Genomic DNA, 25,888 nt, shown 5'->3' with positions numbered 1-25,888 from the left:
GATTTCAATTCAGTTCAATTTAATTCCGTTTTGCTCTCCTGTCTTTCTCCTCTCTCTCAAATCCGCTTCGGCAGAAATTCAGTCAAACTCTCTCTGTTTCGGACTCTTCCACTCCTCTTTTTCTTCTCTTTACTCTTCCCCTTTATCTCTCTCTCTCTCTCTCTCTCTCTTTGTTTCCGTTCTGATTCGGGATTAAAGTTGAGGAATTTGTAAAGTTATCTTCCCTTTTCTCTCTTAATCTCTTTATTCCTTTCCCCTCACGTGTCTCACATTCCCTCTCTCTCCTTTTTTTTTAACTTCAGGATTAAAAATAGAAAGTCATCTCTCTCTCTCTCTCTCTCTCTTTCTTCTTCTTCTTCTTTGGCATAAAAGGAATTCAGTCAAGCTCTGTCTTTTTCTCTCTCTCCTTCTGCGACCATCTCTCTCTCCTCTCTTTTTTCCCCTCCTCTTCTCCTCGCCCTCTCTACCCGCTTCAGATTTAAAGTGAAGGAATTTGAGGATGGAGAGGCGCACTCTTTCATCGGGAGGCCCCGGCAGAAGGGCTTCATCCCTCGTTCCTTATCTTCCCATCCCACCGAGACTTTCTGCCACAGACGCAGATCCACTATCACTCCACCTCCATCCTATTGAAAAGAGCGGCCACTCCACTCTCTCTCTCTCTCTCCGCTTTTCATCCCTTATTCCTGCTTCCCCTTTGTTGTCTGGGTGTGTGTGTGTGTGTGTGTGTGTGTGTGTGTGTGGGTGTGTGTGTGTTTATTTCCCATCCCACGCTATCTTGTCTTGTCTCTTGCTCTTCCTCTGTCTCTTTCTCTCTCTCATCTTGATTTCTCCAACATTCCTGTCCAGCTGTGACCAAAAACTCCTTCAGCCAATCAGAGGCTTTCGAAGGTTATTACATCATCGTCGAACGGATCGCCACTTCCTCCTGCATGTGGTGAATTCAACGGGATTTCAGATCGTCTTGCAAGACCAGACCTATAGACAACCTGACGTCTGAGGACACTTCCAGAGAGATAGATTGATATATTGATAGATTGATAGATAGATAAATACATTGATTACAGCAGCAGGTTACCTGGGAACAACGGTAGACTACAAAAATTATAACCTCCCATACACAAATCCGATATATGGCCATATATGAACATATATTTTAAATAATGGGACATATAAGGTAACATATTTGGACGTATATTTCAGGATATGTGTGCAAATATGTGGTGTAAATATTTGGTCTCTGACATAAGGTAACATATGTGCATATACTGGATTGCATTATATATTTACCACATATATTAAGAAATGTAAGTGTGAATATGTGGCAGATGTATTTGTTTTGCACATATATAATGCAATTATGTATACATACATGCATTGTATATTTGGATCCTTAATATGATTAACAGTATATGACAATCATATATTAACAGTTATGCAATAGAAATATATTTGACATATATGTGTATATATGGAAAAATATATGGAACATATTTGAAAGTGGCCATTTTTGCTATATTTTAAAATATATTTGTCATATATGCCTATATACTTATCATATATGTATGAGACATACATGGACATATATATTTAATATGTAGTTTACATATACGGCCGTATATCAGATTTGCGTATGGGCTATCAACCCTATAAAAAGAAATATGTCCATATCTTTGGATAAATAAACACAACAAATGACAAAGTAAATTAAGTTTTCTATCCTAAACCATGTGACTTCCTGTTTTGTGGAAATCCTCTCTGATTGGCTGCACTGGCTGTCAGTCATTGTTGAAATCATCGATTGATTACGTCACCACACGCGCCACATTTTATTTTGAGCAACATTTTTGAAGTTTGACAGTTCAGTTTCTGAGTTGTTGAACGTCGGCTAAACCTGCTAAACACGCGACACGAGCACTATCAGCACGACAGCCGCCATGTTTACAGTATTTAATACGAGATACGAGGAAGCGTGCGTGTGGACTGCAGTCGGTGACTCGTCAACATCAAAATGCACTCATTCTCGGTCTTTCTTTCCCCAATTATCTGTCCATTTTCATCTCCGTATCTCTCTTTTCCTTCTCGTCTGAAACGACACAGATGGAACAAGATGAAGTCAAGTCGGCTACATGCTTCCTGGCCCCTGGCGTTGTCCCCAAGAGACCCCTTGCTACATGAAAGCTCAAGTGTGTTGACCTAACTGGTGCTCACACACACACACACACACACACACACACACATACACACACATCATCATCATCCCCAGCATTGCCCTTTGACTCTCGGGGGTTTACCCGATGGGAGCGGATGTTATTGGAGCTAATGGATCCAATATGACACTGCTTGTAAAGCTAGGGAAAGGCTTAAGCAAAACTTTACACACCTATGTAAGCATGGACACACACACACACACACACACATATACATACACTGCACTGACACACTTGCATGGTATATATTCGCAGTGTCTCAGGAGTGTGGTCTGAGTGAAAGTGAAGCCCTTCGGCTATTAATAAGTAAAACCAACACGCGGCGTCTGGAGTGCATCCCTGCTGTATTTGTGCTGGGGCTCCACATTATATTTCCCAGGGGGTCTGTGGTCTTTTCCAGGCATTAGCAATGGATAAAGAGCTGCAGAGGTTTAGGAATAGGGATAGGAAAGGCCAGAGCGGCAAGTTAAACGCTTGTCGATGAAGACAGACTCTTTGTTTACGCTCAAGATAAGAGCTTCAAGGTGAAACACTTTTCATAAACCCGCTGGGATTTCCTCTCTCACCTGAACTATGTATTTTTTTTGCTCTTATTTTAGTGTTTAATGTCTTGCGTTTCATCTCTTTGCTTCCACTGCATTTCCAACTATGAATATAGCACTGCTGTCGGGGAGAAAAATATCTCTAAGGTTTGTAGTTTTTAAGTTTTAAGTGAGTTTAACATGGTTGTTCATGGTTCAAGATCATTTTCACCAATCAAACTCTCGCTTTCAAAGTGAAAAATTAAAGAAATGATGTGGGTAAAGCCATCTTGATTCTATTCTATTCTATTCTATTCTATTCTATATAATCAAGGATTAATTACGAGTTCATTCACGAGGACAGAGAGATGGATTCCGAGGCCAGTGTGGTTATTGAAAGTCTGTTAATCTTTTTTACTGGGCACGGTGTTGACAAGGGGTGGGTCGGGTACTCCCTCAATTATCTGATGTATATTTTAAAATCACAAATATTTACTGGATGGAATGCGATTCCCCAGGCAGCTGTTTATGTCTTGGCTTGCCAGCGCTGTTCTCCTCTCCAAACAACGTTACCTATGTTCCATTATGCAATGCCCTCCAGACATATTGGCACACCTGCAGGCGAGCATGAGCCAAAAAGTCTGCATAAGACAAAACAACACATGTATTGGGCTATGATCTATGCTTACACAAAAAAGGATTCAAATTTTTTACTCCAAAGATATGGTAAAAAAATCATCTTTCAAATTGTTTTTCAATGAGGATTTTCTGTTTGCTGATGATATGCCCATCTCTGTTGGAGTTTGAACAGATGAAGTTTCCCATATAAAAAATGTTTTAGAGCTGATGGAAACATCTTATTACATTTAGCCAATTATAAAGAGTTTTTTTTTTTCAGCTCTCTGTGGTTCTGGCACTGTGTTGACGGAATTGTAAAACAAACCGATGTAGAAACAAACGCTCAAATTTCTATCAGCCTGCCCACAGAGACGTTTGATTGATCCAAGTATGTTATAAGTGCCGTTGCGCTTGAGCAATTCACTGAATCCCTGCCAGTTTCCTCTGGTTCTTGGCATGGTGGCCACGAGAAAAAACAAGCGATCAGTATAGCATCAGAAAAAAACCCAAAAAAAACATATAGAATAAAGGATGATACTCCGTCATGCCTGTTGCCTGTGATACAGTGTATTGTTTGTGTTGCTGGCTTGGTTAACAAAGGTGCCAAGGGCTGTGGACGGCACCAGTCCAAGATAATCATTTATATTTATGACTACTGTGATAATGAACATCCTCTGAGGCGCTATAGGGGAAACTGAGTCAATGATTGATTCTGGTCCAAAATAAGCTGAACTAACAGATAGACGAGCAGCTGAGACAAAGACTGCAGAAGACTTTGATGACTGAAGAACATTTTATGAATTGCTGATTGATGACATTTTACTTTCAGCTCTGAAAGCAAAAACTTGCATCACACAGCTGCCTTGGAGGAAGCTGAAGGCCCAAGACTGCACATATAACATAGCTGCAATTTAATTTAACTGAGAGTATAAATCATATTAATCATTCATTTGACTTCAAACTGTTGGAAATGTCTCCAGTTAAAGGACGGTGTCTGTATTCACCATGCCGTCCATTTGCAGCTAAACACAGTTACAGCTGTGACTCTACAGCTGCCGTAGATTTACAGGATTTTCCATCATGACACTTCAATTCAAGGGTTCTGTTCTAAACTTGCATTCACTTTAGAAAAATATTCTTTTTTTTTTTTGTCAGAAAGGCGTTCATGTTGTTTACTCTCCAACAAAAAGTGCCATAATTTGTATCATGCTTGTGACAGCAATACTTAAGCAATGATGCAATGTTATAATTTTTTTTTTTTTTTTTTTTTTTTTAGCGATTCCATTGGAATGAAACTAAACCAGGGTTCTGGGACTACACAGCTCTTAGAAATCTTTTAACCAACATGCCCCGACCTTTGGTACATTATTCAACATGTTAAATCGCAAACTATGAATCTGGATATATGGATTTAAAAAAAAAAATCTTGCATTTCAGAACTGCTTCAGCATTTAGCCTTGAAAATTTAAAAATGTTTTGTCCAGAAATGTGAGAAATAGCAAAAAATCATCCGAGAGACATGAAGATCTCAGTTTGACTCACTATTGTACAAATCTGAGACCTGAATCTGAGAAAACTAGACTACAGTCTTGGCTCAATCTCTTGTTATGAAGAGAAAGCAGCCGGGAACGGGACTGCAAACCATCCTCCGTCTCTCCCAGGTAGTTACAGAAACCCTGAGCTAAACTACTTTCCGCCTCTGAATTTCAGAGCCGTTAAAGGCTATGATCGAGAATACACCTCACTCACTGAACCTGTAAGTACAAAAGTAAAACTGAAAAGAGACAAATAAGCACCTTAACGCTTAAACGGCCCTCGACAATAGCAGTTAAAGGAGGCAACACAGCCGTGACTGTGTCATTTAGGTCTAGAAAAAAAAGGCCTCTACAGAGGTAGGTGATATTACCTGAGCTGTGTCATTTACCTCCAGGTACCTGCGCAGCTCTGGGTGTAACATGGCGCTCGTCACTATGTTATTTGCCTAAAGTGGCGTGCAGTAGGCGAGCTGTAAGTGTAGGCTGCTGTGTCAGACAGTAATTGCTGTTTGGATACAGGCGGGAAGCGGCCGAGCAGCGGCGTGAAGCTTACAGCGGTCTGGTCTAGCGCGAGGCCAAGCGTACGAGCGCAGGAGCAGAGACACGCAGCCCTCAGGTGGCTCCTGAGATACCTGGGAGTTTTTTTTTTTTTTTTTTTTCATAATACGTGGAAAAGATCTGGGTCATTTTTCCTCAAAAGCATTTCATCAGTGAGGTCATTACTTTGCCACTGGCTTTACAACTGAGCAAAGCTGCAGGAAAAACTATGAGAGTAGATGAATGGTGTGAGGAGAAAGAGCGCCACCTCCAGGAACTCAACTTCTTTCTACAGGAAATCCAAAGTAGAAGGCGCCACGTTCCCTGGATAAAGTCTCGCAATTGGCAGACGATCAGACTTTCTCATTAGTGCTGATTAGTCAATGAACTAATGAGTCAACCGGCTGAAAATGACTCAGTTGTAACTTCTGTTTTAGACTGTTTTGGTCATTTATCAAGTTAAAATCCACCAAAACTGTTGATCCCAGATTCACGAAAAATCACTTTTTTTTCCGACTGCCTTCTCAGACCAAGAAAGCAATTTGAGGACATCGCTGCGGCTCTGCTGACTTCATATGAGCATTTGTCTTTATTAATCAATGAATCGAAAAAAAAAAATAATCGAAACATTAACTGACAATGCTCTTACACCACTGGAAGGTGCTTTGACTAAAAGTGCACATAAAATAACATAAACTATAGGTAATATGGTTTGACCGATAGAGGTTTTTGAAGGCTGATGCTAATATTTGCAAACTAAAGTTGCCAGCAGCCGACAGTTTACGCTGATATTCTGTATATTTAACCCTATATTGACCATTTCATTAAAAAAAATTAAAAAGATTGAGCATTTATCCATGTATTTCATCATTTGCATGGTGGAAGAGCCTCTGAAACGGCATTTACAGACCACCATGCGACAACAAAACTCTCCATGAAAAGCTGCACTCGTGAAATTCACGGATGCAGGTCTGCAGCGCTGTAAGGCAGGGCGAGGCAGGTTTCACTGCAGCTTTTACACACTGACACCCATGGAGCCGGCGGAGTGAAATCAAATCCTCGCCTCCATCATGTCGGCAGCAGAACGCGGCAGATTTTATCAGGCCGAGCTAATATTACCCCAAACCCTGAAGTGGGAGCCCACCTGAACCTGCCCTATGAGCTATTAAAAAAAACACGTTTCCTAATCCGTGTGTCGGACCTAACGAGAAACCCACCCACTTACAGCCTTCACCCCTCTGACCTGATGATGCTCAGCCATTTATTACAGCCCCGTTAATGTAGAGGTATTTATGTGAAGTCAGCAGGTTTATACTACAGCCTTATAAAACGCCCCCAAAACTCCCCTCATAAGTGTCACGGCCGTAAATCAGATCAGCTCGGCTGTTCGAACACTTGTCTGCGTTGCCGCTTCAGATGTGCGATGTAGGTTTTTCGCTGGCAGGTGTGAGGCGTGTGTGTGTGTGTGTGTGGGTGTGTGTGTGTGTGTGTGTGTTGTAATGAGACTGTGTGTGGGTTGGGTGGGAATAGTGAGGTGTGGTAAGTTTCAGGAATGTATAGAAAATGATACACACACAGAGAAACACAAACGCCTCCCTGAAGCCTGATTTACCTGACAATCCATTCATATGTGTGTGTGTGTGTGTGTGTGTGTGGGTCTTATTCATAGCCTAGAGATACTATTGCTGAGCAGTGTTGAAACATGCATGACTAAGAACATAAATGCACACAGCTAATTTTGATATATGTGGCATAGTTACAAGTGGGTGTGTGTGTGTGTCTGTGTGTGTGTCTGCAACAAAGACATGAAACATGAAATCTGAGATTCAGGCTTATCATTTCATAATGAAGACAAAAAGACCTTTTAGAAGTGTTACATTACGCGCACCTGTATCTTAGTCTTATGGTAAAGCCTGAACCTGTTTTTATTGCATTTAACTGATTGGATGCCAACCCAAACTGGAAGATGCTGGTTTGGAGAAAAAAAAAGTGCCAAAAATTCTTAGAGAAGCCATCATATAATGCAAAATAATAACTATTCATTGCATCCTTCAAATACATGTATCTGCATGTACTGTGGCTTCTCTCTTTTATACTTTTATACTACACTTTATGCACCAAAACGGTCCTGTGTGTCATTTTCAACCTCGTAGAAATCACGGAAAAAGGAGGAAATGGACAGAGGCAAGAGCCAAAATGGCGGCGTACAGATGACACCGACTCACCCTGCTGCCTTTCTCCGGGTTGCACCTGCATCCTCCGCTGCAGTCCAGGCCCGCGCACGGCTCGTCAAACTTGGTGCCCTGCAGAGACGGAGAGAGAGACGGGCGGAGTGAGATTATATATGATGCATGATGGAAATCTTCATCATCCGACATCAGGCAAAATCAGGGGGAATTCATGGTTCTTATGGCGAGGGGACACAAACTGATTTTGAAGCAGTGAAGTGTGATGCTAATAAACCTCAGTTGATTCAAATCAGCTGGTAGCCGACAGGATGTGAGATGTGGAGTGCAACAGATACAGCCCTGAAATAATATCACCATATTGCAGGTATTTCTGTGATAGAAATATTCTTGACAGCAGTTTGTTGTATTGCCCCCTTGTGTTGTTACAGTCTTCTTGCATATTACTGTGCTAAACACAGTAACACACACACACACACACACACGCCCATACATGCACATATAGAGTCCTCTGCTGCCTTTTTACCAAACCACAGAAAGATGTTCAAAGAAGTGAAGGGATGGAAGTTTACTTGGAACAAAAATCAAGCGATACACGGATACTCAGTCTTAACAAGTCATTTTATCTTCAGGGTTACAATCTTGCTTTTTTTCAAACAAGATAAAAAAAAGAGATACTCCCACTTGTTTCCAAAGCTAATCAACTTGTTAAATTGGAGATTTCTACAGTAAGAGCCAATAAATTCCCTTTCTGACACCTTATGGCACATATAAAGTTGAGAAGATGGTGCTTTATTGCACAAAAGGTCTTTTGTAACCAAAATATTTCCACACTGAAGACGCTCCCCTTTGTGGAGTTAACCAGGTAGCAGTCTGACTCTCACTTTCAGTAATGCATGTTGTTGCCATATGTGGCGTCATTATGCAAAGTCCGAATATCATCATTGTCACAATATGACTGTTGAAAATGATAAATGATAGAAGATACATCTTGCAGTGCTAAAGTTTCTGGTTTGAATCCTCATACTTGCTGGGGAAAACGTAGCTACTGGGAAACCAATGAGTTGCAATTGTCCTTTATGGAGTTGAACTTAAATAGTTTTTCCTGCATAAATGGATGTTTTTAAAAACAGGGAGAGAAAAAAGAGCACGGAGAAAGCAAACATCAGAGCGGCTTTCAAACTTTTCTGTCATTCCTGCTTTGCAACCAGATAGCTTTGTGAAAGCAGTGGAGACCCTGCAGGGAGTAAACACAGCTACAATGCACTCTTACCTGCCTTAGACACTCTATCTGTTCAAAGTGTGTGTGTGTGTGTGTGTGTGTGTGTGTGTGTGTGTGTTTAAGTGACATGAGGAGACAGCCGAGACTTGGTAAGCTCTCCTCGTGTCACATGCAGACATAGTGAAATGGGTGAAATGTAATATTTGCTGGCGGAGTTGCAGCTCTTTGAAACTGGCTTGTGAATTTTGATTCTGGGAGTCAGCTGATAAAAATATATGTTTTTTATGTATTAATTTAAGTGGGCAAACCCAAATAAGCATCTTCTCAGCATTATATGTACTATGAGTGGTCAAAAAGGGAATTAATTGACTTTTACTGTAGAAATCTCCATCTTAATGAGTCATTTTGTCTAAGAAAATTCTTGAAACAAGCTGGAAAATCTCTCTCTCTCTCTCTTTTTTTTTATTTTTACCTTGAAGAACAACTGGATTTTAACACTGAAGATGAGACAAAATTACTTAAGATTGACAGTTTTTTTTTTTCTTTTTTTTGCAGTGTATCACTTGATTTTTGTTGAAAGCAAGCTTATGTTCATTCACATCTTTGAACATCTGTCTATAGTTTGGTAAAAAGGTAGTAGAGGACCCTGTGTGTGCATGTATAGGCGTGTGTGTGTGTGTGTGTGTGTGTGTGTGTGTGTGTGGACCCCGGCCTGCTCGAGCTGACCGATCCCTCCAGGGTTCCTCTTTATCCACTGATCAGAAACATTAGAGACATACCAGCCTTAACCACATCCAGAGTCTGCCTGCTGGACAGATCCAGTTACCGTGGCGGCGGCCCGGGGGAAGCCCTGCGCTCCCGGCAGGATGTCATTAATGAAGTTCCCCCGACCTGTGGGACTGCGTTTTTCTTTTTTCTTTTCTTTTTTTACCACGGCACAAACCTCAAGAGCCAAAGCCAGCGAGACGTGTAGGAGACATCACTTTCTGCACATTTATTCTTTAACTTTTATTAGACATTTCACACTGAAATGATTACTCAATCAGTTAACTGGTTGATGCGCAGAAGATTAATCGACTATTTAGTCCTTTATGAAGTAAAACTACCAAACATTAGCTTCACTAATGTGTAATCACTAAAATGCTAAGATCATATCCTTTCCTCTGTTCATATCTTTATCAGATTATTTTTTATTTTTTATATTTTTGGCTGCTGGTCAGACTAAGGATGACGACTGAAGGCATCACTTTGGGCTAATCAAATAAGAAATGAATAAGAAGACAGCGAAAATTAATCGGTGGCTGAAGCCAGAATTTTGACACCTACAATCTCCTATTTTTTTTAAATTTTTTTTTTTTAACTTTGTTTATTGGGTTTTCTCAAAAAATACAGAGCATAAATAAATGGAAAAAAAAAAAAAAAAAAAAAAAAATATAAATATATATATATATATATATATATATATATATACACTTTCATATAAGAACTGAAAAGGTGACATCTCCTATTTAATAATGTTTGTATGCAAATAAGTTTGAAATGTATTAAGTGACGATATAAGTTGCTACTGGCTTTTTTTTTGTTACTTATTAATTTGCATTATTTGCTACAGTGTGTATAGCAAAATCCCCCCCAACCCTTGTTTTTACTCTTATCCTTTTACTTTTTAACCTGTTGTTACTCTTTCATCTCTTTCAGGCCAGAGATTAGTTTTGTGTTTTATTTTTGATCGATTATCCGGCCTGATTTCTTCGATTGGCATTTTAATTACGAGTAGCGTAGCTTTGTTTTAGATTCACTTTTTGTTTTTTTCTGCTCCATTTTATGCACTTCATGTAGGCTTAAGTGACCCTGCAGCACCATAGCACTTTCCCTTTGATTGTTTTTATGCACTGTTTTTCTTACGTATTGTTTTTTTTTTTTAATGTATTATGTATTGTTTTTCATGTATTGCTTTTATGAACTGTTTTTATGACTTAGTTGTAAAGCACTTTGGGTACTTTTTGGTTATTGTAAAGGGCTAGAGAAATAAACTTGATTTAATTTGACTGATGCCTCACATTGAGATTTATTTGTTGCATAAAATTTGACTTATTGATGGATTTATCCGAACAATTAGGTTGTGATCACTAGTTAGCCAGGCAGCCTGTTGCAGCTGATCAACAACAGTAAAGCCAACGGGGTAAAATCATATTCAAATAAACCGATAAATGATAATTGGGTCTCATTGTACAGGATCTCTGTTTGTTTAACATAAATTTTTATTAACAAAAACAAAACAAGCCCTTTCCACTGCCTTCATCTTTTCGCTCACACGCAGACAAACTCATAAGCGCCGCATGCCGTCCGTCACTTATAAACCCAAAGTGAACTCCAGATTAACCTCTGCCGGGCTGGAGGTGGCATTCCTGGGATATCTACGAAATATCACACAGTGCTTTTAAGGCACACGGGCGACACACAGAAAGCTTTTTATAAGCTGACGTCTGAGTGGCATGGGCTCATATCTGTGAGGCCCGTCAGGAAACTTCAAAACACCGAATACCAGCCATTCACATGCTGGGCTTCTGGGTGGGAAGGTTAACAATAGTGCACGGCTGCTTTTTAGACCACATACAGGGTGGAGCAGAGGTGTGTGTGTGTGTGTGTGTGTCGGTCTTCATGTGTTTGCACGCATGTGTGCACAATGGAGATCCAGTGTGTGTGCATCTGAACGCACGTTGACCTCTTTGTTAAGGTGTGTTTGCATCAAATATAAGGCTGTGCATGTGAAAGTAAATTTGTGTGCATTCATAAGTTCATACAAGTATGCCACTGCGTGCATGTGTGTGTGTGTGTGTGTGTGTGTGTCTCATATATGATGATGGGTCGGGGTCTCCGGGGTCAAACCCAAAGGTCGCGGCTGGCATTTCAATGTGATTAGCGGATGAAAGGGACTTGGTGGGAGTGAAATGGAGGAGAAAGGGAACGGAGGGAGGAAGGGAGCTGAGGAGGGACATAAAGGACCGGTGACCGGCGTCTGCAGGAGGTCAGGAAGACGAGGGCGGCAGTCGGCGTTATGAGAAAGTGTGAAAGCGAGAAAGTGCGTTGTTTACTGCTAAATAATACGGATAAAACCATAAATCATGATATCTTTGACCGAATACCTCAAATATCTCCTATCAGTGACTCCTTGTCCATTTACACGCAAGAGATTATTATTGAAAAACAGTGAATAGCAATGATGATTCCACATTATATAATAATAATAATCTACAGTATGTATTGCCCAGTTCTAGTTTATTGAAGTTTAAATGTGCATTCTTGGGTTATGTCTGTTCATATAACAAATTGAGTGTGTGTCGCCTTATTATTGTCTGCAATAAATGAGGTCAGGGACCCTCCACGACCCTGGTGTGTAATCATCAGCTGGTCCTGTCTGGGCTTAGACCTGCTCTAATGACAGCCTGGGAAAGTCTGAGTGTGTGTGTGTGTGTGTGTGTCTGTGTGTGTGTGTGTGTGTGTGTGTGTGTGCCACGTGAAGGGGTCTGGGAAATATTTTGGCAAAACTGCAGAAGGGGGTCAGGGAGATGAATGATCCTGCCTCATATGGACTACAAGTGTGAGACACAGGATTTTTTTTAGGAACGCCAACATAGAAAACAGCCAGTTCAATAGAAGAACTAGTAGATGATAAACAGATAATAAAATAAAAAAAAAAATGTATTTAAGTGTTAGTATGCACAATAGTCCCATTGATAATAAATACACCTGGCCAAGAGCAGCAAACATCAAATTCGAAGGCAAACAATATAAATTGATGCACACATGCACAATACATGTATGCATGTGAAAAAATAAAATAATATCCACAATAGTCAGGAAGGGGGAAAACGGATGAGGAATAGAGAGAATAGAGAAAATATAGGAAATAGAGAGAGTGAGCTTGGTAGAGAATAGAGAGAGAGAGAGAGAGAAGGAGGGGAAAGGTCAGTGATGTTGGTCCTGCTTTCTTCCCCTCCGCTCTCTGATCTCCTCTGCTCCTCTAATCACAATGACATAAGGAGGGCGAGAGAGGGTGAGAGAGGGTGAGAGAGAGAGAGAGAAAGAGAGAGAGTGAGCGGTGAAACTGAGGATAATGGAGGAAGAATGAGGAAGAGGGGAGCAGCAAAAAGGAAGAGGATGGGACTCCTTCGACATACGTGGTCGATTTTGTATTTTACTCTCGGTTCCTTTACATGGGAAAGTTTGGGAACCCCTCCTGTAAAGCATTGTGGGTAAAAGCACCCATCATACTGTGCTAGTAAAAGCTAAACAGCATGCAGTCTGGTGATGATATAACTCTGTATGAAGGTGTATTTTGATGTTTTCCTAATTCTTTTGGGGTTGTTATCCTCCTGGAGTTAAAGCACTGATTCTCTCGTCCAATCAGAGCGTCTCCTCTCGGCCCGCCTCGGCTTGTCATTGGTCGCCGGGGGCCTCGTTTCGGGCCACGATCCAGGCCTTCACGTGAGCGGGGGCGGCGATGTGCTCAGACACTGATCCTTGTTCAGTTTGTGCCGTCCACACCCAAAGTTAAAAGTGAGGGATTAGACAGGTAAACAGATCCTGACGCAGCGCCTGAGGGTGTCCTGACCAGCGAGTGTGTGTGATGTGGTGGATTTGTTGAATTAAAACACTGAGGAAGAGGACAATGAGGACGGCTGGGCTTAGAAGTATGCATTCATGCACCGAAACAGAAACACACACACACACTAAACCAAACACAGCCTGCAAAATGTGCACTTACACTAAAACGATTGGCCTTTCTACTTCCATGAGGATATTTGGACTTTGCAATTGTAGTGCAAGTGCTTGTGTGCATGCACGCTCACACATACACACACACACACACACACACCTCAGGTATCCATTCTCCCGTTGAGAACAAAGATGGTCTAACAAAAAAAGAGAGAATATGAGACAATAAGCTGAAAAAAACAGGTCTCACATTATGAGAACTACTGGATTAACTTACAGCCAGTGAAACACAACCTGTGTGTGTGTGTGTGTGTGTGTGTGAGAGAGAAAGTGAGAGAGAGAAAGTGTGTGTGTGCATGAACTCCCACTTCTACCTTTGCAATGTCTGACTGCCTGTTACAATACAGAGATGAAAAATGTTTTGTTTATGTTCACATCTACAAAGAGCGAAGCTATTTAACCCTATAAAGCCGTTTACATCATATATGATACACATTTTCAATTCATTTTCAGTTTAATCAATACTTGACCAAAATACTGTTGTATACCTTTGAACACTTCCCCTGTTCACCCTGGACCATACCATTGGCACTTCAAGTACTTATCATATATCATACATCAGAAAGGTCGTGTAATAACATATTTTTTGATTATTTTTAATATATATTTTGTTACAGGACTAAATAAAGGGTTCAATTTCAAAAAATTTGAATTTTCTGCCAATTCTTTCATAGTTCAGGCTTTATAGGGTTAAAGGCCGGGGCCGGGGTTACACTGCAGACACACCACATCATTTACCATTATCCTCACTCTTATTTTTATTTTTACTGGTGACTGAAAAATTGGAAAAAGAACAAAATTCACAATTACAAAAGACGGGGGATCACACACTGCTGCTGTTCAGTGCATCATGGATTAAACCGCCATTTTTCTCTTTCGTATCTTGAAATTTAGCCTGTTATTTCTTGCAGTAAATTTTCACTAGCTGCTGACAGGGTTAGTTCTTGACTTTACACAACCTGATATGTTCAGATTCTGCTTGTAAGAATCGACCTATGTGAGATTACCGTGCGTTCCCATTCCAATTTTCGGGAAGTACAATACAAATTCCCCATAGTATATTATCAAGGGTTAGTAATAAACTATAGTTATTAAGGAAATCCATGTCTCTTGCTTGTTTTGGTTCATTTTCAGCTTTATTGTTTGAACCTGATGTCTCTGCGCTCAGGAAACAGCGGTCACATCACAACTCAGGCACTTCATGCTGCATCTACAATCCACATTTCCCCAACTTGGACACCCGTTCCAAGCATCACTTCCTGTCAGGAAACTTATATACAGCTGTCCCTCGCTATAACGCGGTTCACCTTTCGCGGCCTCGCAGTTTCACGGATTTTTTTTTAGTGCAATTTTGCATACTTTTTTTTTTTACTGGACTTATTTTTCTACAAAGGTTTGAACTTTGAGAGTTTAAACAAGAGAGAAAAGTGAGAAAATGTTAATGCCTGTCTGAGAAAAGTGTATAAAGTGTGTAGTGAGGGGTTTTACAGCCTTAAAACATCTAGAATAATTGTAAAAAATAAAGCTGACTACTTCGCGGATTTCGCCTATTGCGGGTTATTTTTAGAACGTAACTCCCGCGATAAACGAGGGACCACTGTACCTGATAAATTGGACACTGCATGAGATCCTCTGACCACAACAAAATCTGCAAACAAGCACACCTGAATAGGCCTGATGGTGAATCCTGGCTGAAATCGGGGCGATTGCTGTGTGGTGAAACCCAAACTTTACGATTAAACGTTAAGTGAAGAGATCCGGGGAACAGCTGTGGGCTTGGGGTTCGACATTTATCCTGCCGATGAGGGTTAAAACACAACTTTCACCACATTCAAAAGACGGATTCATGTCATTCGCCCACATTCACTGACACAATGAAACAGCAAGAGAGACGAGCCTGGTTTTTTCCCCACTAATAATGCATGAATTCTCGATTGTGTAATAACGCGCACGCAGACAATTCTTCCCCGTCTGTCATCCCGGTATTACCGAGCCATCCGTCTTTCAGTTCGAGCTGAATGTTCTCCAATCAGTCTTCCTTGTTTGCTCATACTTTGCTGTCCAAACACTCGGATGCGCGCATACGTCCCGGCCTCTCGAAAGCCGTCCTGTAAGTGCCTGTCTGCTCGTTCCTCCTCGGGTACAATGGCAGCTCGTGTGTTAGACGGCCGACGTCTGGACTTGCCTGCTCATTCCGGCGTTGGACTCCTGATGTTATCCCGACGGAGACCCGCACAGAGCTCGATATACATTTATGTTTCTTGGAAAAAACGGCTGTGCAAGATATGACAGGAGGGCCGGCGCGCTTTAAGAAACACGGGGTCCACGGGGTGAGATCCAGCTTTGTATGCCTGGTATGCGGTTGGATTCCTGGCTTTTATGTAATAAAGGAAGGAGCTGGTCTGAAGGTGAGAGAGGAACCTGGGAAAACTGGGCTGGGAAAACCAGTAAACCACCATCAAGATGCCACTGAACATTTCATATCACCAGTATGATGCATTACCACACTGCAATACTTTTTTGCAACTCTCTGTTGTCAGCCATTACTGAGGGCTTTTACATTTGCTGTGCTAAAAAATGTGGCGCTGCGATCACTTCAATATCAATTTGTGAAATCAATCAAGGTGCGCCACCTGCAGGAATAGCATATAATAATTCGTCAATTCCTTAAAATGCATCTCTGGCAGTGAGAAAGCTTGCAGAAGAGCTGTGAGCAAGTCTTTTACTGGAGTGTGTGACGTGTGAAAGCCACAGTTTTAAGCTGCAGTGGCGGGATTAATGGATGATCAGTCACTTCAATACAAGATACATGCTTGTTAATGTGGATTAAACATGTCAGAAACGGTCTTTCGTGTCTTATTTAGCTGACGTTGATTCAAAATGACAGTTATTGAGCAAGGATTTCTCGTTTTGATTGGTTTCGCTTCTTTTCCCTCTCAGTTCCTTTGCTAATTCTCACATATTGGTCAAAAAGGAGCAAATGCATGAGAAATGGATGATGCACAGGTGAATTTTGGTAGGTCGTGCTTGGAGACACAAGAAGTGATGCAGTACAATCTTGCCTTCAAGAGCAACGTCACATGCTCGAATTTCTGACGTCACAACTCCTGCATATGACTTGACTGGCTTTTTTATGTTGGAAATATCAAGAAGGTTTTCACAAAACTTAACAAATTGCAGCTTGGAAAAAAAAAATCAATGTTTCTCAGTTTCCCCATGGTAAGTATGCATTCAAGGTGGTGTTCATGTGCTCATAAACTCTTGAATACGGTAAATACGATGCTTCTGATGAGCTCTTGAAGGTGCTATTTCTGCTGTTTAAGAGGAGAAGAAGAACTGGGTAGTTTGCATGACCATTAATGGCAGAAACCGGAGACAAAATAAACGCTGAGGGTTTCAAGGATCACCACTTCAAGCTCTTAGGAGTGACCCCTCACACTTTGCCTACTAAGCGCGGGGCAGGACTCTATTAAATCCACATCCCGTCAATCAACATGCCATCACCGTGGTATAAACCGATGGGAGGGCTGAGTCTCCTCCGAGACCCGTCAATCAAAGTGTCATTGCACAATATAAACCGATGAAAGGGGCGAAGGCTGCAGGAAAAAGGGGGAGGTAGGGCGTGATGTCAGTTTTCAAAGACAAAATCCAAACCGAAATCCGCTTAATCCGCTTAACGACAGCGATGCCGGACAAAAGACGAGAATACGGGAAAACTGAAATGTTTTTGGACCCGGGACGACTCTCGCGTCTCTCTTCTTCTTCTTCTCTCTCGCGGCGACACGTTTAAACTGCAGCTGAACTTGTGCTGAGTGACATCAAGGGAGAAACAGGAGAAAGGGGAGGCTGTGACAGCCTGAGCAAATAAAGAAAGGCGATGAAGAAGAGCGAGGTAGAGGTGAAAGCAAAGAGAGAAATACTTATTTCTTCCACTCCCTCTCATGTCTGTTTCTCTATTTCCACTCCTATAGTTTTCTATTTTCTTCATCTTCCTTTTCCTCTTCTTCCTCTCCCCATCGTCCACCTCCTCCGTCCCTCCTCTTCCTCACCTTCTCTGCCTCCTCCCCCCTTCTCCTCTCTTCCGTCTTTCTTCCCATCTGTGACCCTGACATCCCCTGCAGGCCTCGACCCAGCTGTGTTTAGGCATCCAGCATTCCACTTCAGTTTACTCCACGCTGTGTATATATACGTGTGTGTGTGTGTGTGTGTGTGTGTGTGTGTGACCAGAGACTATGGACTGTCTACAAATGTAAAGGCAGGGAGTGTTTATGCAAGCACGTTAAATTTTTTTTCTGCTGATGCTTGTGCATTCGGTGCATATGCATTTGTCGATTTGCATGTGTGTGTCTCCTTGTGTGTGTGTGTGCGTGCAAGCCCACGTGCATGCGTCTGTGTATTTGTACACAAGCTCGCATGCAGATGTGTGGTGGCCACCCAACTGGAGTCAGGTCATCTATAACTTCAGCAGACAGCGGAAATTTCGAGCGCTAACTCGGAGCCAAACAGGATGCAGCACAAAGCCGACGGCCCGGAACCGAAATCAAACAAATCTCCGTTGTTGACAAGCAAACACCGCATGCCTCCAAAAACTAGAGCCGAGAGTCGGAGATGCAGAGGAGAAGGGCTGTTTTCATGTCGACACCTTTGATTTGTACCGGGTTCCATGACTGTCACAGTGCACTGCAAAAACTTAAAATCTTACCAAGAATATTTGTCTTATTTCTAGTCCAAATATCTCATTACACTTAAAATAAGACATGATCACCTCAGAAGTCACTTGTTTTTAGTGGAAATTAGCTTGAAACAAGTGAAAATTGTCTAAAAACAAGTGACTTCTGAGGTGATCATGTCTTATTTTAAGTCTAATGAGATATTTGGACTAGGAATAAGACAAATATTCTTGGTAAGATTTTGAGTTTTTGCAGTGTGATGCCCAAGCACAAAAAGAAATCACCTCAACACGTCATTTAGTCTCATATTTGGTATTAAAATCTTGTTTTTCTTCAAACAAGAAATCGTAATTCCACTTGCTTTCTCCTGGAATTCACCTTTTCTGGTTTTCAATCCAGTTAAGAACAAAACAAACAGCTGAATCAGTACCAGCGGTGATTTTAACACTGAAAATGAGGCTGAATACCTTCAAATGGAGAATCTTTGCAGTGCAATTGAAGCAAATGTTTGATTTAGGAGTTTCAAATCTCACATTTTAAATCGGATGCACTTTGTCGGGGAGACTGTATGTGAAAAACTAACAGGGCTTCATCGTGGTGAACGTCTCCTCCTTCTCCTCCACATTTCCCAAACTAATCCTGCTCAAACTGGGTCGAGGTTGTGAAACGCGGCCTCGGCACTCGCTCCCTCCAGTGACGGGATCTCTTAAATCCAAACATGCCGTGTACTGGGGCTTTTCTGGGCAGGACCAAAGTCAAGTACGGTTTTAGGGGAGGTAAGCTCCTTCCAAATCCCACGTGTCCCGTTCAGCGGCGAGGCCTGGACTCGGACACGGAGACACCGCTCTCGCAAACAAAGCAAGAAGCGACAAGCCCATTTTTTTTTTAAACGTTTTCATTTCCAACTCAGATATCCTCTTAAATCACTTTCATTTGAAACCATCTGGGCCTCTAGTGGCCACCGAACATCAAAGAACCAATCAGCTTCATTTGGAGAACGATGGGCGTGGCTTAAGTGATGACAACAACATCAAAACACAACAGGGGAATTCAAAAACAGAAGCAACAATGGCTACTGTTGATGGATTTAGAGTAGATTTTCCTTAAAAAAAAAAAAAAAAAGAAAACAACAAGAATCATGCACCTACATGCCAACAAGCTTGCTGGTTTCTGATTGGATGAGTCAGCTAATGATAGACGGATGGTTGATCCAATGAGCTGCTTTGCATTTTTGTTTTTGGTGAGTAAACAGCAGAAATGTGTGTGAGGCTAATTCTTTTTTTATCCTTGACAAACACTGAAGTAAACATATTTTTTCCTCTAGTAGTCTTCCATAATTGTAGATATTGTATGAATACAAGCAAAAGCATCTGCAAACAAGTAAGCCATACTCCAGCTGCGAATGAGAAGAAAAATTCAATTCACTTCTAAAATTTTGCAGCAGAGAACGTCCTCTCTTTCGTGACTGATGAACGTTTCTATGCAGAGATATTTAACAAAAACATACGTGACATTTGAAATCTTCCAGCACAATATGAGGTTATTAATCATTTGAACAGAAGGGCTGCAAGCAAACTTGTTGATTCATGAACAAATTTACCTGTAGGGACTGCAGTATCACACACATACATACACACACACACACACGCTCTATGACCTCTCTGCCCCTCGACATTTGAAAGTTGGCTCAACATCAGGCGGCTCTTGTATTTTGTGAAGGTTGCGACGTGCTCGAGCAGCGATGCGCCTCTTCTCCTGTATCATGCAAATCCTCCGCGGCCAATCAGATCGCTGCGTCGCCGCCATACGTTCAGCACGGTACGGGCCAAGTGTCTAATGAGACGAACTGGCTCGCTGACAGGACAAACACAATGCACAGGTAATTTAAGATTTACTGAAAGTATGTACGCATGCAGGCATCGGATTGTGTGTACGACGGCAAATGCCAGAGTGTGTTGCGTACGTATGTGTGTGTGCAGGTGTGTATGTGTGTGTGTGGGGTAGACTTTTGAATCCAAGCCTAAACCTGACAGATCCAAGTGGGTAAGGCTTCTCAACACTCTTTTTTTTTTTTTTTTTTTTTTTAAATAAGCCCTATCTTAAAAAAAAAAAAAAAAAATCTACTGATGCTGCTGTAACACGAGAATTTCCCTGGTTGGGATCCATAAAGTATATCTATCTATCTATCTATCTATCTATCTATCTAATCTACAAAATGCATGCTATCGTTTCCACCAAAAAACACTAAAAATGTAAAAACTAACATGCACAATAAACTAAGATGCTCTAATATCAAATATTCCAGCTTTATATTCTGATTAGGCATCAATATTTTACATTGCACAGGAAAAAGTGTTGCATTCATTTAATGGGAAACAACCTCACTGGTTAAAAAAAATAGACATTAGTGATTTTTATTTGGAGATTTGAGAAATATCATGACTTTTAATGGCCTGTCAAGTGCACCCTAATGAAGAAAACATGGTGAAGATTCTTTTATTCGAATTCTTTTTTTTTAATTTTAATCAGGGAATGCGCATGTCGGACAGTTTCGGACGTCGTGTGTTCAGATCCAAAATCTAAAACTCCGGCGTGAGGAGCCGAGGAACGCGAAGCAGTCTGCCAGCCCGCGATGACACGCGTTACCTGATACGCTGACATGTAGCTGCAGCAAGGCAGAATGCAGAACACCTTGAACCAGGTAGAGCTCCCTCTCTTACACACACACACACACACACAAACACATACACACAGATCTCTCTCTCCATCTATTTCCTCTGGCTAAGGATTGTGGAATCATGATGGAACAGAAACATTGCTATTAGACAGGATTAGGACTGTACCTGCCTGGCCTTGTTAGCCCATTCTCTCTCTCTCTCTCTCTCTCTCTCTCTCTCTCTCTCTCTTGTGAGCATAATTAGAGACTTAAGGAGGAAATTTAGTGATTTCGTCATGTTTTAAAGAACAAAATGAATAGGGGCGAGAATGGGCACGCACGCCGCAGAGGGCCTAAGTGGTATGTTTTGGCTAATGCCGCGCTCAACATGGGGTCATGAGTGTCCTCGGGTCCTTCTGTCTGGAGCTCCAAACCCTCCTGCCGCGTCTCCCAGCCTGAAAAAAGTCGATGTTATCGGTGTCACGAGCTGGCATGCGTTGCTGGGTCGGATGGATCGGGCCTGTCAGACTGCGCTGGTGAGCCTTTCTGGTCCAATTCTGAGGAAACACATCTGTCTCTGACACTCACTCGATATCTGTTCTCAGCTTACCGTCCGACAGGTTTTTTACATAAGTGCTCATGTTTACAGGACATGGAGTAGTTATACATACATCAGGGATATTGATACAGACACCTGGGGTTTAGATAACGGCCTCTTTGTGATTTTTAACCCCACAAACTGACTCTGTTTGCATAAAGCCAGCACGGACTACATGCATGTATTTTCCCATAAGACCCCGAAAGAGATTTTTGTTTTGGATCCTCAAATCCGAATAGGAAATCCTTAATATTACGGCTGCAACTGGTGATTATTTTCATTGTTTCATCGGTTTTAGATGAATCAACTGACCATATCGTCCATCACATATCAAAATAAAAGCCTGTCACGAGTTGCAAGCGAGGTTTTATAAGTGCACCGTGCAAAATTCAGAGTTGATTTAAGCAAGTGATTTTTCAGTGAATCACACTGACGTTGAGAACCGCATCGACTCAACCATCCAAGTTTTTTTTTTTTTTTTTTTTTTTTTTGTTAGTTGAGTCTAAACGGTCCTCGCGTCACTCAGCGCTCAGAGGTTTTGCAGAAGTGCACCTTTGAAGTTGCTTATTTTTCTGTGCAGCAGCCGCAAAAAAACAAAAAACAGAACAAAACAAACAAACATGAAAAGGCATCAACTTTATGATGGCAAAAAGGAAGCAAATAACAAATGACAGATGAGTTAGATGATGAATTGTTTATCAAAATCATCACTCGTTGTCTGTCAAACGGCTGATGAATCGACTTGCACTGTGCGAAATTCTAGTGAGCAAAACAAAAATAGTGAAAGTGTCAGTGTTTTGTGCCGGCTTACATGGAGAGGTGTGGATTGAGAAGCATTTACATGTAATTTTATGCCATCTCCTAACCGAGTGTGTGTGTGTGTGTGTGTGTGTGTGTGTGTGTGATTGAGCCAATAATTGATGGTCTGACAGAGATTAATTACACTATATCGTTATTTGGTCCTGTCATTCAGCCTGTGTGGTAAAAGTCCTGGCGGGCGGATTTTTTGTCAGCACTTCAAAGGAATAAAGGAATAAAGCTGGCAAAGCGGATGATGAATTCGCTGGCATCTGTGCGTGTGCGCTCAAAAACAAATCAATACTGACATCGAATTTACCGGGAAGTAATTAAGGGATGAACTTGTGAGCAGCACGGGGAATACGGGTCAACCTGCGGATCGGTGAGCGCGAGGAAGGCGGCGCTGACATGCCGGACATGACTTCACTTCCCACGTGGATGGAAATAGCGTTGCCCTGGCGACCGACACCGACACCGACACCTTTACGAGCTCATGGGGCGGGTCTCCGAGGTCACATGATCTCGTAAGTCTACCAAGTTTAGAGTCTTGACGCCAGACTCCGACTCCGACTCCGACTCCTCACCGGTATCCCAGCTCTCCGGCCAGCGTGGCACACATCAGGCCGGACTGACAGAATACGAGCTTCCGATCCGGATTCGGTGACTCCCTGGAATGCCGACGAGCTCCTCGGATAACAGTCGCCCTACACTGCCGCCCGAGTTAATTATAAATCCACTCCGCGCGCTGGGAGACGCAGCAAAATAGACCCACAACACGAAGCACGGAGCGCTGTGTCACTATGGAAACACCTCATTTACCTTTTTATACCACATGATATAGCACTGGTTAAAAAAAATAAATGAATAAAAAATAAAAAAAAAAAATTAAAAATGATACGTTTATTTCTATGGCACAACAGTTCCTAAGCACTTCACAAAAATAATAAAATTATAATAAAAAATATATAACAAATAACACTACCATAATATACTACAATGAATAAAAATAACCAAACCAACCCTTTTTTTTTTTTTTTTTTTTTTTGAAAAACCTGGTTGGCAGGTTAATCCATATTTCTCTCAGAATCCATATACGTAGTAACTATTTCTAAGTTCATTTTAAAGTGGATTTTTTTTTAATGCATTTACAGATGCAAGCTTTTTAGTATATAAACCTTTTTTTTTTTTTTTTTAAAGAGTAAATTTTTAAATCCCTGAATGGCAGCGATAATATTATATTTAAGAATTAAAAATTTTAAAAAAAATAAAAAAATAAAAAAATCCTCGAACACTATTTTGTTCACACTATGTTAACTCCAGCTCAGAGCCATGATGGCACTGACTCTTTCATTTCTTCTGGCTATCAGATAATTGTTATAATTATCATAATTGCATCAGTGGTGAGTCAAAAAAAAAAAAAAAAATGAACTGGCATTCCCCTTTTCTTGCTTGCAGTGTTCTTTCCACTGGCTCATTCACGTCTTCCATTGCCAATGGAAATTATTAATCACTGTCAGCCTGCAAACTAACTATGATGTATAGGCTCCTGGCGGTGTCTACACTTATCTGTTGACACGCCACACACACTAACACACACACACACACACATTTATATACATATATATATTTAAAAAGTACCAAGGTGCCAAAGAAGGAGGGTGGCCTGCTGCCCACTGGCAAAGCAACACAAACAAACAAGTACAGGACAGGCTAGTGCCAGCTCTCGGTGATGTCACCCGGCGAAGCAGTAAAAGATTTCCGATATGATGCAACCCCGAGGGGGAAAAAAAAAAAGAAAAATCTGGAATCAACAAAGACAATGGGAGAATCTCAGGCTGGAGCCAAAATAAATTTCAGCACGGTGTCTGGACAGGAGAGCAGACAAAGAGGGGAAGAACGGCGTCTGATCGATGGGGACAAACGAAGCAGCGTGTTTACCTGTAAATCAGTCATAAATCACCAGCCAGCCAGCCAGCCAGCCAGCCAGCCAGCCAGCCAGAGCCTGGAGGAGCAGAGCGCCGCCGTGATGTAAAAACCTCCAAACTCTGAGTCATTCTCTGAGTTTTGATGTTTTGATTTCCGCTGAAGGATGGCAGAACTGCACCGCAAGTAAAAACCGCATGGTGGTCAATCTAAAGAAAAGGCTGTTCTGCTCAGTTCTTGCACATTTTTTCACTTTTTCATTTTTTCACAATCTACAGTACACTGAACAACACAGTGGACATTCAAAAATGTTCACCAGAGTCCATAAAAGTGCTTTCAAAAGCATTTTCATGAGCGCTTCTCTGTTTCTGATAGAGCTTAACGCTGTATTGGCGCCCTAATTGAACCTTTTTCTTAGATAAACCAGAAAAAAAAGATCTCAAGGGGCTCTACACAGTCTATTATCTCTCATCTAAACCCTAAATATAAAAATAACAGCGCTTGCACAAATAGGTGGGTGGCAAAGTTGAAACTTCAGCTCCAATCTCTGATTAAAAAAAAAATCCAAATCCAAAGCAGTGATGTAATATGAGAGACTTGTTGATAGTTTTTCATGCTTCGGCTGTAATTTCCATTGTCTGACTCCCATTGTCTCCCTCCAGCAGTCCAGACATACATATGTGTACATATAAACAATGAACTGCTGGGCCAAAAGTCTATTTTTTTAATATGGGGCAATCGTTGCTCCGGTGCTCCAGTTTGTGTTTTGCTGCGAGCAGGTCGAGTCGAAGTTCTGCTGGCAAAAGTCCCGACTCCGTTTATCGTCTGCATTTGAATAATTCCTACAACTGTGCAACATTTTTGTCACTTAAGGGCTTATTGCGCGGATAAATCACCTCCCTTATGGGGTGTTGACGGAACATCCTTAAATGTTTAGACAGCGTTTGAGAAATTAGCGAGCACAAGACAGAGACAAATAACGCCACACCGCAACACAATATTTATGACAGACTCAACTCGGAGCAATAACATCGAGACCACAGGGAAATATTTACGATATCATTTCAATTAGCGGAGAGCCGAGGGGCTGTAACTTCGCCAGCGTGACATACGACGCTAAAGCTAATATTTACAGGCACAAATTAGGATTGCAACAGCGGAGCCTCCATTAGCGCCGCTGGCACAACGTTAACGCCGACAGCAGACGAGCAGCGTGAACGTGTGCAGATCCCTTGAAACTGTGGCTCTCCATCTGACAAAAGCAAGGACATAACCCGCAATTCTACATTTATATACGTTTATATATGAAAATACACACATTTAGAATATACTTTTATGGGCTACATCGACCATTTGAGTCCACGTTTCCAGGAACAGCCTGTGATTTCTGCAAGATACTGACTTTTTTACTGTCTTCAAACACACCTAACAACTACAATTACACTTTTCCAGTATGTGATTGCTTCCAATGGCGAAAAATTGGGCCGCATAGCAAAACACTGACCAAAAATTAATTTCTATGGCCGGAAACGCGCTCCTGAATTGTATCGACCAAAGATTTTTCCTTGACACTTAGAAAAATGTCACATCTTTCATTCATTTATACTCGAGGATCCAATTGGCCCATGTCTTCAGAAC

The 25,888-nt window shown here is 41.5% G+C and overlaps 1 protein-coding gene across 2 annotated transcripts in view; it reads right to left on the bottom strand.

Moving 5' to 3' along the window:
• The window catches only part of col4a6 (collagen, type IV, alpha 6), a 176,906-nt gene that overhangs the window by 66,811 nt on the left and 84,207 nt on the right, over positions 1-25,888 (bottom strand). For both annotated transcript variants that reach the window (XM_030076289.1, XM_030076290.1), the window contains exon 4: positions 7,644-7,721. In XM_030076289.1, coding sequence (XP_029932149.1) covers positions 7,644-7,721 — 78 coding nt within the window. The remainder of the gene's footprint in view (positions 1-7,643; positions 7,722-25,888) is intronic.

The sequence above is a fragment of the Myripristis murdjan genome, chromosome 18 (assembly GCF_902150065.1).
Source record: "Myripristis murdjan chromosome 18, fMyrMur1.1, whole genome shotgun sequence".
Lineage (NCBI taxonomy): Eukaryota > Metazoa > Chordata > Actinopteri > Holocentriformes > Holocentridae > Myripristis > Myripristis murdjan.
This window is presented reverse-complemented; position numbering and strand designations above follow the sequence as displayed.